Below are 14123 nucleotides of genomic sequence, written 5' to 3'. Positions count from 1 at the left end.
GCTTCTTTACCACCTCAGCCCAGAAATGGCATCTGTCACTCTGGTCAGATTCCATTGATGGGACCTGATTACATGGCTCCACCTCGATACAAGAGGCGCACAGAGCCCCTGCCAGTGGTCTTTGCTAGTGACAGGCATGCATGGATTTGGTGAACAGTTAGCTTCTCTACCAGAGCTCCCTGCCCCTGTTCCTTTTGCCCCCAAACCCCATGCCATGTACATTTGCACACATTTGCTGGCGTAACTCAGTCTACTCACTTTCTTGACTGGCTGTTTCTTCCCAGCCAGGCCTGTCAACATGTGCAATCATCACATTGAAGCCCAATCCGGCCTCTGTACCCTGACACCAAATTAAATCTCGGAGACAGAGTTTTGGGTGAAGTAGAAAAGAAGAGCTTTATTGCTTTGCCAGGCAAAGGGGGCCACAACGGGCTCCTGCCCTCAAAACTGTGTGTTCTGACCAACCTGGCGGGGGTAGTGAGGAGTTTTGTAGTAATGGTTCAAAGAGGGCGTGATCAGCTCGTGGACACTCTTCTGATTGGTTGGTAGGGAGGTAAGTGGGAGTCAGCATCATCAACCTTCTGGGTCCACCCGGTCTGGGGTCTACGTGCTTGTGGGCAGCAGACAGTTAACTTCTCCCACCTGGTGAGGGTTTCAGGATCTGCAGAACAGCTCAAAGATGTCGTTATGTGTATCCCTTGAGGGGGAACCAGGACCCTGCCCCAAGGCTGCACTATTGTTTCTTGACTGTTCCTCCCTTGTCTCTGCATCCCCTCCCTTCCCTAACTAGCAACTGTTTGAACCTGCCCTTTGGAACTCAGGGAAGGTCATGGAGGCTGAGTGAAGCCTATTTCCTGTAATCAAGAAAGGGGGGACACAGAATGGCTTTTGCGCCCAGGAGCCACACAGGGTCCTGCTTGGTTTTAACATTGGCCTTGCAGACTACCGTTTCACATACAAGCAAAATGCAGTTGAGTGGAGCTAGAGAACTCGGCTTTGGAGGTCTTTTTGTGTGGCCATCTATTAAACACTCTCCGATTGCCAAAAATTTCCACAAAGAGTTACATGCTCTCCACTTACTGAGGACTATGCTGTGATTTACAAGTGATCTCCTTTCAGTAATCCTGCAGAGTAGCTTTAATGATCTCTGCTTTATTGTAAGAAAATGGAAACTCAGAGTGGTTAAATAACCTGCCCAAGAACACAAGTTAGGAATAAAAGTCTACACAGGACTCATGTTCCTAATGAGTCTAGTGAATTCTCCTTGAGGATTCTGTTTGCAGAGTGACTACTAAGTAACATAGTTTATTTTTAGCCAAATAAACAACTTATATAAGCAAATTAGATTTGACAATTAATATGGCCTCTTCGGTATATTCATCTGGACGATTACAAGTTTATACCTAGAGTCAAAAGAACTGACCGTGAGCCCAGCACCTGGGGGGGAAGCAGAATGAACAAGAGAGAACCAGGGCCCTGGTTTCTGCTTCTTGTCTTTTGCTCAACAAACTCTTATGGCATAACTATGACTTAAACCAGGGCTTCTCCATCTTTAAGGTGCACACAAATCACCTAGGGCTCTTGTTAAATTCTTGTCAGATCCTGATCCAGCGGGTCTGGGGCGGGGCCTGAGATCTGCATTTCTAACCAGCTCCCAAGAGATGCCAGCAGTGGCCATGACCACACTCTGAGGAAGGAAGACTCAATTCTGAAGATTTCTGTTGATTCAATTCAGGAAAAATACCATGAGGCCCACCATGTGCTGGGGCATGGGATACAGAGGTAACTCTCTTCCTGTTCTTTAGCTCGTGGATGGAGCACACTTTGCACACGTGATTGTGTTACCAAGGGATAAATGCCATGACAGAGGGGAGCATAGGCTGGGCAGGAGGCTAGAATAGGGGTGACAGGCTATGCTTAGGGAAATCTCCATAAAAGTAGAATCGTAGCACATGAGTGGGGTCTTAAAGGACAAGTAGGATTTTAATAGGTAGCAACAGGAAAGAAACTATGCCAGGGAGCAGGTACGTCATGTACAAACACCAGTGTCTAAAGCATGGTGTGTTCAGAAGACTGCAAAAAAAAAAAAAAAAAAAAAGTCATGATTTTGGAACACTGAACACATCTGAAACTTTTATGCCCTTTGCTCTCAGGGAATCCATTTCTTCTTTCAATAGACTGCACATTTCATAAGGGCTGTGGTGGTACTTTCTGTTCTCCACTATATCTCCAGTATCTGACATATATAGTAGGCCTTCCATTTATTAGCTGTTGAATGAATGAATTAATGAACCTGCCCTGCCATAGACAGATAGATATTAATAGTTTTGGGCAAATGGATCCATAAAGTAAGTAGTTGGACTAGATGATCTCTGGGCCCTTCCACCTTCCCACCTGCCATGATGATGGCTTACTTCAAAGGTAGCATTACTGTAGTGATAAACAGTGTAGATTCCAGAACCAGGCTGCCTGGTTCAAATCCTAGATTTTCGTGTCTGTGGGAAAGTTACTCAGGCTTCAATTTCCTTATCTGTAAATGGAAATGATCATCCTAGGTCCTACCTCATAGGTTGTTATGAGGAATGAATGAGTTCATACATGTAGAACTCTTAGAACGTATCAAGTCCACAGTTCACACTCTGTAAGTATTGCTGCTACTATTGTTTCAGGTTTGTGTCAACAGGAATCCTTTTAGCCGCAAGTAACAAATAATCCAATTAATGGTCAGACTCTCTTCCTTCTCTGTTACCTCTTTCTCTCCTCCCAAGCATTCAATCATAGTGCACTTCTGTACGATAACGATGGAGAGAGCTAATGCATTTATGGAGCACTTACTATGCCAGGCACTGTGCTAAACACTTGCTACCCACCAGTGAGGTAGGTACTACAATCATCTTCAGTAGATAGAACAAAGGCTTGGAGAAGTTCATAGTATTCATAAGTGGTGATCTGGGGTTTGAACCCCAATCTGTCTAGACTCAAATCCTATGCATGTGACCAGCTGCTATGCCACCAGAAAGCTGTAGAGGACAGTGACAGTGTAGTGACTCTGCCAGAGGAAGCCTTATACATTAAAAATCTAAAGGTATCACTCCCACGCTTAAAACCCTTCACTAGCTTTCCATCATGTTTAGGGAAAAGTCTGTATTCATCAACCTGGCTAATCAAGCCCTTCGGTATTGTTCCTCAGCTCACTTCTCTGACCTCATCTCTCTCTCTCCCTCTCTCTCTCTCTCTCTGTCTCTCTCTTCCTTCCTCCCTCCTTCTTTCTCTCTTTTTTTCTCTCCCTCTTCTCTCTTCTCTTCCCACCCTCCTTGCTCAATACTACCCTTTGACTAGCTGTCCTTGAATACTTGCAGAACCCTGGTACATTTGCTTGTTCTTCCTCCAGGCCCTAGTATGTGCTGATCTCTTGCTAAGAGCAGCCATTCATTTACTCACTTTACCCATCAAGTCCCCTAGGTCCTTCAAGACTCGGCCTGGACTTTGCTTCACTAGAAAACTCCTGATGCCCCAATGGCTGGTCATCCCCAGTGTGTGTCTTTTTATCACAGTAGTCATTGCCTGTGTTGTTTCTGTCTTTCTCTTTGTCAGCCCAACTCCATTCCCCATACTCTGAGCATCTTGAGGACATGCACTGGGGCTTCTTTATCATTTAATACAACTTCCTAGCACAGTGTGTAGCTGGTCACATAGTAGATACATAAATATTTGCTAAAATAATTAAGGCATTATCTAATTAATTAAAGCAATAGTTTTTAAATTGAGGTCTAAAAATTCTTAATGAGAATCTGAATGGGCCTCTGGGAAGGTACAGATCCCTTGAAATGAAGTGCAAAATTTTGAATACTTGTACATGTTTTAGGAGCGAGAATCCATAAAAATGGAGACAACTTTAAGAACCACTGAATACCAGGGGTGACCAAAGTAAGTCAATACACATTCCACAGTGCCTTCTGGCTGATTCACCTATTTCATTAAAACTAAGTCACACCAATGGTAAGACTCACCATCATTTTATGCAACACTAAGAAAAATAATCAAAAAGTTTGACACACTGCAGAATGCCGTCAGTTTCAGAGATGATAAAACGCGAGAATCAAGAAAATATGGTACCCTCTTTGGTGTTCCATCCTTCCTCTCAGAGGTATCCCTGTGATTGCGTCAGTCCCTGAGATGGTGTGTTAAGGTGGGTGAAGCAGTGCCCCACCGTGCAGTTCAGCCACGTGCACAATCCCAGCTCTGCCCCGGGCTACTAGTAAATGTTGAGCAAGTTTCCCTCCTCTCTGAGCCTCACTTTCCTCATCTTCACAATGGAATGAACAGTCCCTTCCCCACAGGGTAACTGGATGGATTAACAAGACAGTGTTCATACAGTGCCTTGCGTTTATAAGGCTTTCAAGGGCTGCCCCTTCCCTTCCACCAAGCCACATGCATAGTAGCAGACCTCACCTAACTGAAATTCTTAGGAAGTGTGCGTTTCAGATAATTAATTATTCTGCCTAAGGTCTCCCAGGCTTGCTACCTATTCCCACAATTTTTGAAAAATGCCTGACTCTATTTGCCTGCAGTTTTGGGTAGAGTATATGTGTGTCATTGGGCTGAAGATAATGAGGTTTTGCATTCTTTTGTCCTTGTGTCCATTTTGCTCTGTGCTCATGACGTCTGCTTTGCTGTTCATTGTGAAAATATAGAGAGAATTCATAATGCTTCATTTTGCTTTCCACAATAAATTGATCTGTTCCTAGTGAAAAATTCCCTTTTTGGGTTGTTTGCAATGCCCACACTCCACAGCCCTGCACAGGAAGAAGGGCTTTCCGTTGCCTGCTTGTCCTTCCTGAACCCCTGGGTGGACTCCCTGCTGAGATGTTTGTTAAACACTGAGGCATTCCTTGAGACTCCCGTGGCAAGGAAAGCTTAAATCTCAGACCACAGTTGGTTTGTTTGAATGGTGATGAGTCTCCCAGGATAGATTAAAATATTAATGTGCTTTCTCCCCACCCCATCCCTCCCCTGTTGTCTAGTATTCTTTTTGCAGATGTTAAAGGATTTACCAACCTCTCCACGACCTTGTCTGCCCAGGAGCTGGTCAGGATGCTCAACGAGCTCTTTGCCAGATTTGATCGACTGGCCCATGTGAGTTGAATTTAATTGCCTCCTAGTCTTCGCAGGAGTGAGGGACTGCATGCGGCACTAGGGAAGAGAGGGACTCAGCCTTCATCACAATGTCATTCCACATCCTGACCCCAGACATGGATCCCTGACCCTCGCGCATTCTGGGGACCGATGATAGTTATTTGCAGGTCTCGGACGGGAGGTTTGTCATATTTTCCTAGCTGAGAGACAGCTGGTTGAGTGACAATTAAACCAAAGTCCTTTTTAATCTGCTTTCCATTTCCCCCCTGCCTGTGGCCGGGCACCATCCAGCTGCAGCCTCAGTGTTGCTTCATGCAGGAATGACTGCCTGCAGTTTCCCAGCCGACCGCGGCCATCTGGAATGAATTAGTCTCTTCTCAAGGACCAGTGAGCTACTGGCCCATCCCGCCACCATTTTGTTTGACTTAAGAGCTTTGTTTTTAGCCAACAAGACACTACCTTTCTTTTTCTGCTGGCTTGACCAGAGCTAAAATAGAGAACAGGTTAAAGGAGATGAACATTTGCCACCAAAACACAAATTCCTAGTCCTCAAGCCACTCAAATTACAGAGGAATGTCATTGTCATGCTATACTTTAGAGTGGGTTTTGAGTTCAAATTGGCGTGACTTAACTTCCTACTTTGTAAAGGGTGTATACTAGTGTCAATTTCACAGACTGTCGTGAGAGTTTAGTGAGACCCCATCAGTGGGAGTTCATTGTTAGGTTATCAAAATGGCCTATTTTAAGGCTGCCTCACTCCAACAGGGATCCATTCACACTTGCATCTGAGCACCTAGAAGGTGTTGTGTTGGGAATATGGGAATAACTAAAACACACCTTCCCCCTTAGAGCCAAGTCTAGTCATGGATACCTAAAAAAGTCATCAGTGTACGATGTGCTATATGCCATGATGAAGGGAAGTCTAGAGTGCTATGGGAACACAGAAACAACGTATAACCCTTGGATCAGAGAAGACTTCCGGGAGAAAGTGATTCTTAGGCTGGGTCTTAAAAAGGAGAAAACAAATAGAATACCATTCAGCAATAAAAAGGAATAAACCATCAGTACAGGTAACAACATCAGTGAATCTGAAATGCAACATGACAAGTGAAAGAAGCCGGACACAAAAGGCTAGACACTTTATGATTCCATTTGTAAGACATTCTAGAAAAGACAAAAATTATAGGGACCGGAAAGAGATAAGTCATTGTCAGGAGGGTTAAGGGGTGGAGGCAGTGGACTGATTGCACAGAAGCATAGGGTGAGGGGATTTGGGGAGTGATCCGGTTGCGCTATATGTGAGTATGGCTGTACACATTTATCAAAAGAGTAAATTTTATTGTATAAAAATTATACACCAATTAGGTGTATAATTGAGATGAAGAAGGCAGGGAAGGTCATTGTATGCAGAGGGGAGAACAAAAATTAAGATGCTATATGAGTAGAGAACCAGAAGAGATTTAGCACTGCTGAAAGGAGAATTCAAGGTAGGGAGTGGTAGAGGTGAGGCTAGAAAAATAAGCAAGGGCCTGCCAAGGACCCTGCATTGTAATCTGTAGCTACTGGACAACTATTGAATAGGAGACTGACATGAGCAGAAGAAGAGGTGGAAACTGAGGTCTCCTCCTGTTAGAAGGGTTGGATTTACCTGAAGGACTTGGAATTTGAAGGTGGGGAAGAATGTACACCATTTCTTTTTATTGTTGCCTCAAGGGCGGTTGGTGCCAGTTACACATCATTATTCTACATTACATTCTGGTTCTAAATATTTCTGCTCAGAGATACTAAGATGAACAAAAATGACCCTCCAAAGAGAACTGAGAGATGTGATCAAGGTCAGTTTCTGGTGTCACAGTAATCCCCATTGACTCAGAGAAAGGGTTGTTATGTAAAATGTAATCCAAGTTGTTAGCCAACACTTATTGTGTACTTACTAGGTGCCAGGAACCGTGCAGGGCTCTGGCGAGACAAAACCAGTCCCTGCCCTCAGAGTTTCCTAAGGGAGAAAGACAAGTCCGTAAAATTCGCAGGACAGTGTGGTGCAAGCAATAGGCACAGAAGTCCTGGTGGACGAAAGAAGGAACAGTCAGTGCTTGGGGTGAGGAGGGCAGTAATGTAGCACCATGAAGAGAAGAGGCTACATGCAAGTGGGTGTGAGGACGAGCAGGAGCTTTCCCGGCATCAAATTAGACAATGAAGAGCCTTCCAGGCTGAGCCATGATGCAAAGGCAGGAAAGTGTGAAAATGTGGAAATGTGCTGCTTATTTGGGGAGCTATAAGGAGCTCAAGACTGCTGGAGCGTAAAGGGCATGGGAGACTGCAGTGAGAAGTGAGCTTGAAGAGGAAAGGAGAAACAAGTCTGGAGGGCACCATGCGACATTTTAAGGAACGTGGACTTGGTCCTGTAGCCCGGGCTCTTTGCCCTGGTTACAGTGTACATGGTGGGGGACAGGGAGTGAGATGGGGGTACACAGCTCATCGAGCCCCAGTGGGTGCAAGAAGCTATAGTCCATCTTCTGGAGAAGGAGTCTTACTGAAAGATTTAAAGAAAAAAATCAAATTAAACACATATAAGTGAGGGAGTAAAATTATTATTAATTTTGATCATATTTAACATTCATAAATTGCCCGGTGTACATTACGCACTAGACTGCGTATTTGCCCTGGATTGCCTAATTTAGTTCTTAAAACAAACCTACAAGAGAGGTTCTTTATTGTTCCCGTTTTACAGAACAAGTGACTGAAACTCAAAGAAGTAAAATAATCTGCTCAGAACCCCTGGTAGGTGGTGCATCTGTGATTCAGACCATCTGCGACCAGGAGCTCACTCCTGACCACTAAGCAGTGCCCCAGGCACTTTAGGGGATGGAGCAAGGTGTCAGAGATGTGTTGCCGTTCATGCCAGCCAACTTGAAGATTTAGATTTCTAGGACTTCAGCTATGGGCTGGACTTCAATTAACTGTACAAATCCCCTCTCTGAGTCTCAGTTTTCCTATGAGAATTATAATGAAGGGTAAATGAAACAATACACAGAGACTGGCTCAAAATAAGTACTCAGCGCCCATAAGTACTCTGTAACTCCCACTCTACCCCCTACCCCATCCCTACCTACCACCCGCCCACCCCAGGTGCATCAGCCTGTTCTACCCTAGGGGGCTTCTGTGGAAAAGCTTGAGAAACTCTGCCAGTGAAAACAATTCTACTCACCTTGGAATGAGAAAACCTACTTTAAATGTTTTTGCCCCCAACCTTAGGCAAATCACTTAACCAAATGGGTCACAGACTTTGCTTCTGTGTAAAAGGGGATTGGACTTGCCTTTCCTGATATTTATTTATTTATTTATTTATTCATTCATTCATTCATTCATTCATGGATGGCTGGCTGGCTGTGTTGGGTCTTCGTTTCTGTGCGAGGGCTTTCTCCAGTTGCGGCGAGCGGGGGCCACGCTTCATCGCGGTGCGCGGGCCTCTCACTATCGCGGCCTCTGTTGTCGCGGAGCACAGGCTCCAGACGCGCAGGCTCAGTAGTTGTGGTGCACGGGCCTAGTTGCTCCGCGGCATGTGGGATCTTCCCAGACCAGGGCTCGAACCCGTGTCCCCTGCATTGGCAGACAGATTCTCAACCACTGCGCCACCAGGGAAGCCCCTGTTATCTTTTAGCGTCAAAATTCTGTGGCTTTATAATGATCTCTCTCTGCCTTGCCATAATTATTTGCTTTAGATTTTCATTATGTTGTACATCTGACAGAACCCACTTCCCATGTAAATATCATCCATTGTACCTTCCCATTTATCCACTGCATTATTATGATGCAGGCAAAAACTTCAAAGCCTTCTATTAAAGATCCTCTTAGTGTGGTTGAATTCCTCAGTGCCCTTGTGGCTGCTCAAAGCAGAGTGTTTTTGACCCTTTCTAGTGCCCTTGGCAAACTCTAGTAACTTTTGATCTTTGATCTTTTTTAAAAAAAATAAAGTAGTCCTGGACTTCCCTGGTGGTGCAGTGGTTAAGAATCCGCCTGCCAATGCAGGGGACACGGGTTCAATCCCTGGTCCGGAAAGATCCCACATGCCCCTGGTCTGGGAAGATCCCACATGCCGCGGAGCAACTAAGCGCACGAGCCACAACTACTGAAGCCTGCGTGCCTAGAGCCCGTGCTCCGCAACAAGAGAAGCCACTGCAATGAGAAGCCCGCACACTGCAACGAAGAGCAGCCCCCACTCACGGCAACTAGATAAAGCCCGCACACAGCAATGAAGACCCAAAAATAAATAAATTAAATAAATAAATTTATTTTAAAAATAAATGAGTAAATAAAGTAGTCCCTACCTACTCCTCTCCCTAACAGATTAGGAATGAAAAATATGTATGCTATTATCAAGGCTTTAAAGTCAACATCATTACATCTTAAGCCTTGTTTCAGATTGCTGACAAAACGGGAAGCAACCTAAATTATTGTTACAAGGAACAATTCCAACACTATGGAAAGCTAATCAACAGATTTTAAAGAATGAGATAGCTATTTCTGTACCGACATAGAAAGAATTTCAAGACATGTTGTTGCATGATAAAGCATGTCTCAGATCTATAAATATAGTATGATCAATTTATGGCTAAAGAGCATGAAAAATGGTGCATATATATATACATAGAAATGTATATATTAATGCATAACAGCCTCTCAAGAGGGGAAAGGAGACCAGGTTTCCAGGGTGTGGTGTGTCTGAGGGGGAGAGGCTACTAAAGGAGACTTATCTACAGTTTCATTTTTACTAGGACAATATATTCATGTGTTAATTTGTATAATTACAATTAGATAAAGTACTATAAAAATTGTCATGATTTCTAATATAACTTTTTAAAGTGCATTCGTAGCACTAATGTTTTTATTCTGAGAGTCTTTTTTCTTTTCATTTTTTTTTTTCTGATTACTAAAGCAATACTCGTCGGTTATGTAAAATTCAAACATCAAAGATAGAGACAATGGAGAAAGTATGTATCCCTGTAATCTTACCCCTCCTCAAAGATATAACCATCTTTGATAATTTGGTGCCTATATCTCCTCAGTATTATGTGCATACATGGTTTCGTAAATTCTCTGGATTTTTTTCCAAGATTTTTATCATATCAAAGCCATCAAGATGGGAGGAAAAGGATTATATTAAGACTAACTCGATAAAATTTACAAGACCCTCACCCTACTTTATTTTTCTTTTCCAGTATCTTTTTTCAAAGCAACCTGGCTTTTTTAATGTGAGTTTTTCAAAGCAGTTTCTGGTAAAAAGAAGTTGCTTGGATATTATTGTCAAATCGTCTGACAGCTCACGGGAATTGATCAGAAAAATGTGTCTGCAAATTGACAGAACTTGACAGATGAGAAGACAGGCCTTTCATATTTATATTTATATTTATATTTATATATACACACATGATTGGTATATATACACATATGCATATATACATACCATTTATATGGGGCCCACAGTTTTTCAAGGAGGCTGCCAGCGTCACCTTTTGTTTAGAAGAAAAATGAACCCTGGGTTACAAACATCTTCACCTTCCAAAGGGTAATGAACTATTTTACAGATCTCCTTCCAAAACACATTTTTGTCAGGAGATCTACCATTCTGGACTCTGCCATAATTTCTGCAGTTTTGTAAAGAAAGAGCATGGAGTCCCAAAGTCAAACAGACATGCTGTGAATTCCACTTCTGTCTCTCACTTGCTGTGTGACCTTCACTTCCTTAAGCCATCTGTGAAGTGGCACATGACTCAGAATGTGGTCGTAAAGACTAAACAAGATCAATATAATGCCTTTAACACATAGCCTGGCACATAGTATGTGCTCAATAAATACAACTGCCTTTCCCTAAAGTTTTCCAAAATGTTTTCACCTCTGTTTGCATGGAAAAATCACTGATTTGGAGCTTCTGAATATCATATATAATCCATATCCATTACTTTTTAGCCAGCTGCTCTGTGGCACAGGAAGTTTTCCATCTCTCTTACGCTGAAATTTTCATACCTAAAAACATGGTCTGCCATGTTCAGGGTTATTGTGAGACTCAAAGGAGAAAAGATAAGGCATAGCATTAAATGTGGAGAAGACTATTTTCAGGTTAGCTGTCACTGGCATTGCTAGTTGATGGCCATGCTTACTTAGTTATGTATTAAGGGCAAGGGGACCATTTTGACATGCGTCACATATGGGGAATTGAAACCCACATATCAGTGGCTTCAGTGACTTATCGAAGGTCAGACAGCTGGTAAATTTGACTAGAATGCGGAGGTCTGATTCTTAGACCAAAGTATTTCCTGCTCTACCCTTTCCCTCCCTCCTCCCCATTGTCAACAGGGAGGCAGATCTCTCTGCTGACCAGGCTACCAACAGCCCGAGTCACAGCAGGCTCTGTCCCAGAGACCATCTGAAGGCAAAATGTGGCTGATTGAAGTCACCAACCCCTACCTCCCAGCCTCAGCGTTCTCCGCTGCAGAATCAGAATAAGGGATTTGTTCCTTTGCAAACAAATGTTAGGAAGTTTTAACTTGTGGCCACATGCGAGATACATATATGTATATGTACATGCATATAAAAACTCACTACATTGCTGTAGTATCTACACATATACACAACATATATATATACAGCAGTATATGTAGTATAAATATGTACAGCAATTGTGTGTGTGTGTATTTATTTATATATATATATATATATATGTATATATATATATATACACTTCAATGTAGTGAGTTTTTATCATTCATTTCATTTAGTGCCAGGAACTTTCCTTTATTCCAAGAATATGTCTTTTTACTTTTTTGGTGTTAAAAACGTCCTTTCTTTTATAAAGTGATGGGGATAGTTGGGTAGTTTGGTTGTTATTTTTGTATGTTGATGGACTTTTCATACTTCCTTGGCAAAACACAAAATTGAACTCTAGAGCAGTGCCTTGGGCCTTCTGGGGTTTTTTTATAACTGTCCCATGGACTCCACAAATCTGGAAACTGCCAGGACCAGTGGGTCAGGTCTCCCTAGTTCCATTCTGGCCATAACAGTCTAGAGCGTCTTAGAAGAAACAAGTGAAGGTTTGAGCTTCCCTTTTTGCTCTCTTACAAAATTAGTTGCATTGAAGCAGCCAATAGATAGGAACCACACACTCCTAAAAATAACCGTGGGATAGCTGTGCCTGCTATCAGCGTTCTGAAGATCGCATCTGTGCCCATTTGGGAAGGTTGGCAAGGCCCTGGAGATCTGATCCAGACAGGGAAACACCAGAGCCAGTTCTGATTCTCTTTTCCCTGTCTGATATTTGTTTTTTATTGAGAAAGTGATTTCACTTGTTACCCAAACATGATGTCCCAACCCCTGATCAGATTAGGGAACCAGCATGGTGCTTTATAACTTGGCAGTACCAGGGCATCCACTGTGCTGCTGGCATCTCAGTAGGCCCCTTTCTGTCTGCAACTCCCCTCCTCCTGCCCTTGGACTCTGGTTTCCCAAGGAGAGCCCCTAACCCACAAAGCCATAGACCCACAGGCACCTAGGGCTTCAAATCTGGAAGACACCTCAGAGTCGTTCTGTCCCAACCATCTACCCAAGGAGACCTAGAGAGAATCTGCCTGTGTCACAGATAGAAATGTGAAAGAACGAGGACAGGAGTCCAAGTCATCATCACAGAGACGGGTGACATTAATTTAGTGCCCCATCTGCTGGACCCTATACTAAGCCTTCACATGCTTCATCTTCCTACATCTTTACAATCACACAGTGAGGTCCTATTCTTATTCCCATTTTATAGATGAGATAGCGGAGGCTCAGAGGTTAAGTAATTTACCTAAAAACACACAGTGAGGATGGGGTGGGGGGTCTAGGATTTGATCTGCAATGGGACTCCTCAGCCAGTGCTCTTAGCCCCTATGCTCTACCGCCCCAAGTTCTCTTTCCTCTATAACCTGCAAAATCCAGCCTATTCCCATCCAATATGAAAGTATGCACCATTTCCTAGGTGCTTGTTGCTCTTTGAAACTTTGTAAGGATCATGTCTTCAAGATTGTGAATCCACCAAACAAACAGGCGTGTCCTGCTTCTCACTGGTGAAGTGGTCAGGATAAAAATTGTACCTACCTCCAGGTTCTTGTGAGGGTGCATTCTGTTTAATATATCATAGGGGTTGTTTTAATCATCTTTGTGTCAGGGACAATGCTTGCTTTATGATAGATGCTCACCTGATGTTTTTATCAATGAGCAAGCGTGTGAATCAGTAAATGAATACAAGTATGTATAAGACCCAGTCAGGGCTTCCCTGGTGGCGCAGTGGTTGAGAATCTGCCTCCCAATGCAGGGGACACGGGTTCGAGCCCTGGTCTGGGAAGATCCCACATGCCGCGGAGCAACTGGGCCCGTGAGCCACAACTACTGAGCCTGCGCACCTAGAGCCTGTGCTCTGCAACAAGAGAGGCCGCGATAGTGAGAGGCCCGCGCACCGCGATGAAGAGTGGCCCCCGCTTGCCGCAACTGGAGAAAGCCCTTGCACAGAATCGACCCAACACAGCCAAAAATAAATAAATAAATAAAATTAAAATTAAAATAAAGGGATTCCTTTAAAAAAAAAAAAAAAAAGACACAGTCAGCCCCTCTTCTTAAGGTGCCAGTACCGTCGTTGGGAAAGGACTTTATATGGAGTTGGAACAGTTGGTATCCCTAAGTGATTTATTTTTTTAAGTGCTTACTGTTGAGCTAGCAACTGATATAAACTGTTAATCCAGAGACATGTCCTGAGAAGAAATGCATTAGTGGGAGCAGGATAGGGGTGTTCAGTGTTCCATAGGGGTTAAGATCAGAAAGCTACTACGTGGCAGAGTTGGGATATGGCCCTGTATCTGTCAAACTCAAAATCCAGTGTTTTTCCACGACTCCATTCCACCACTGAGCCCTTCAACTCCCCCCTCCAGTTTCCTGCGAAGAAAATAGCACATTTCAAAGGT

At 43.5% G+C, this 14123-nt stretch overlaps 1 protein-coding gene across 1 annotated transcript in view; it reads left to right on the top strand.

Annotated features, from left to right (window-relative positions):
* The window catches only part of ADCY8 (adenylate cyclase 8), a 230879-nt gene that overhangs the window by 81254 nt on the left and 135502 nt on the right, over positions 1 to 14123 (top strand). Inside the window, exon 4 of the mRNA XM_061172242.1 lies at positions 5025 to 5136. Within this exon, the coding sequence (XP_061028225.1) occupies positions 5025 to 5136 (112 nt within the window). The remainder of the gene's footprint in view (positions 1 to 5024; positions 5137 to 14123) is intronic.

This window comes from Eubalaena glacialis, chromosome 17 (genome assembly GCF_028564815.1).
Source record: "Eubalaena glacialis isolate mEubGla1 chromosome 17, mEubGla1.1.hap2.+ XY, whole genome shotgun sequence".
Classification (NCBI taxonomy): domain Eukaryota; kingdom Metazoa; phylum Chordata; class Mammalia; order Artiodactyla; family Balaenidae; genus Eubalaena; species Eubalaena glacialis.
The sequence above is the reverse complement of the archived record's forward strand: the minus strand, read 5'-3'. Positions and strand labels throughout refer to the sequence as shown.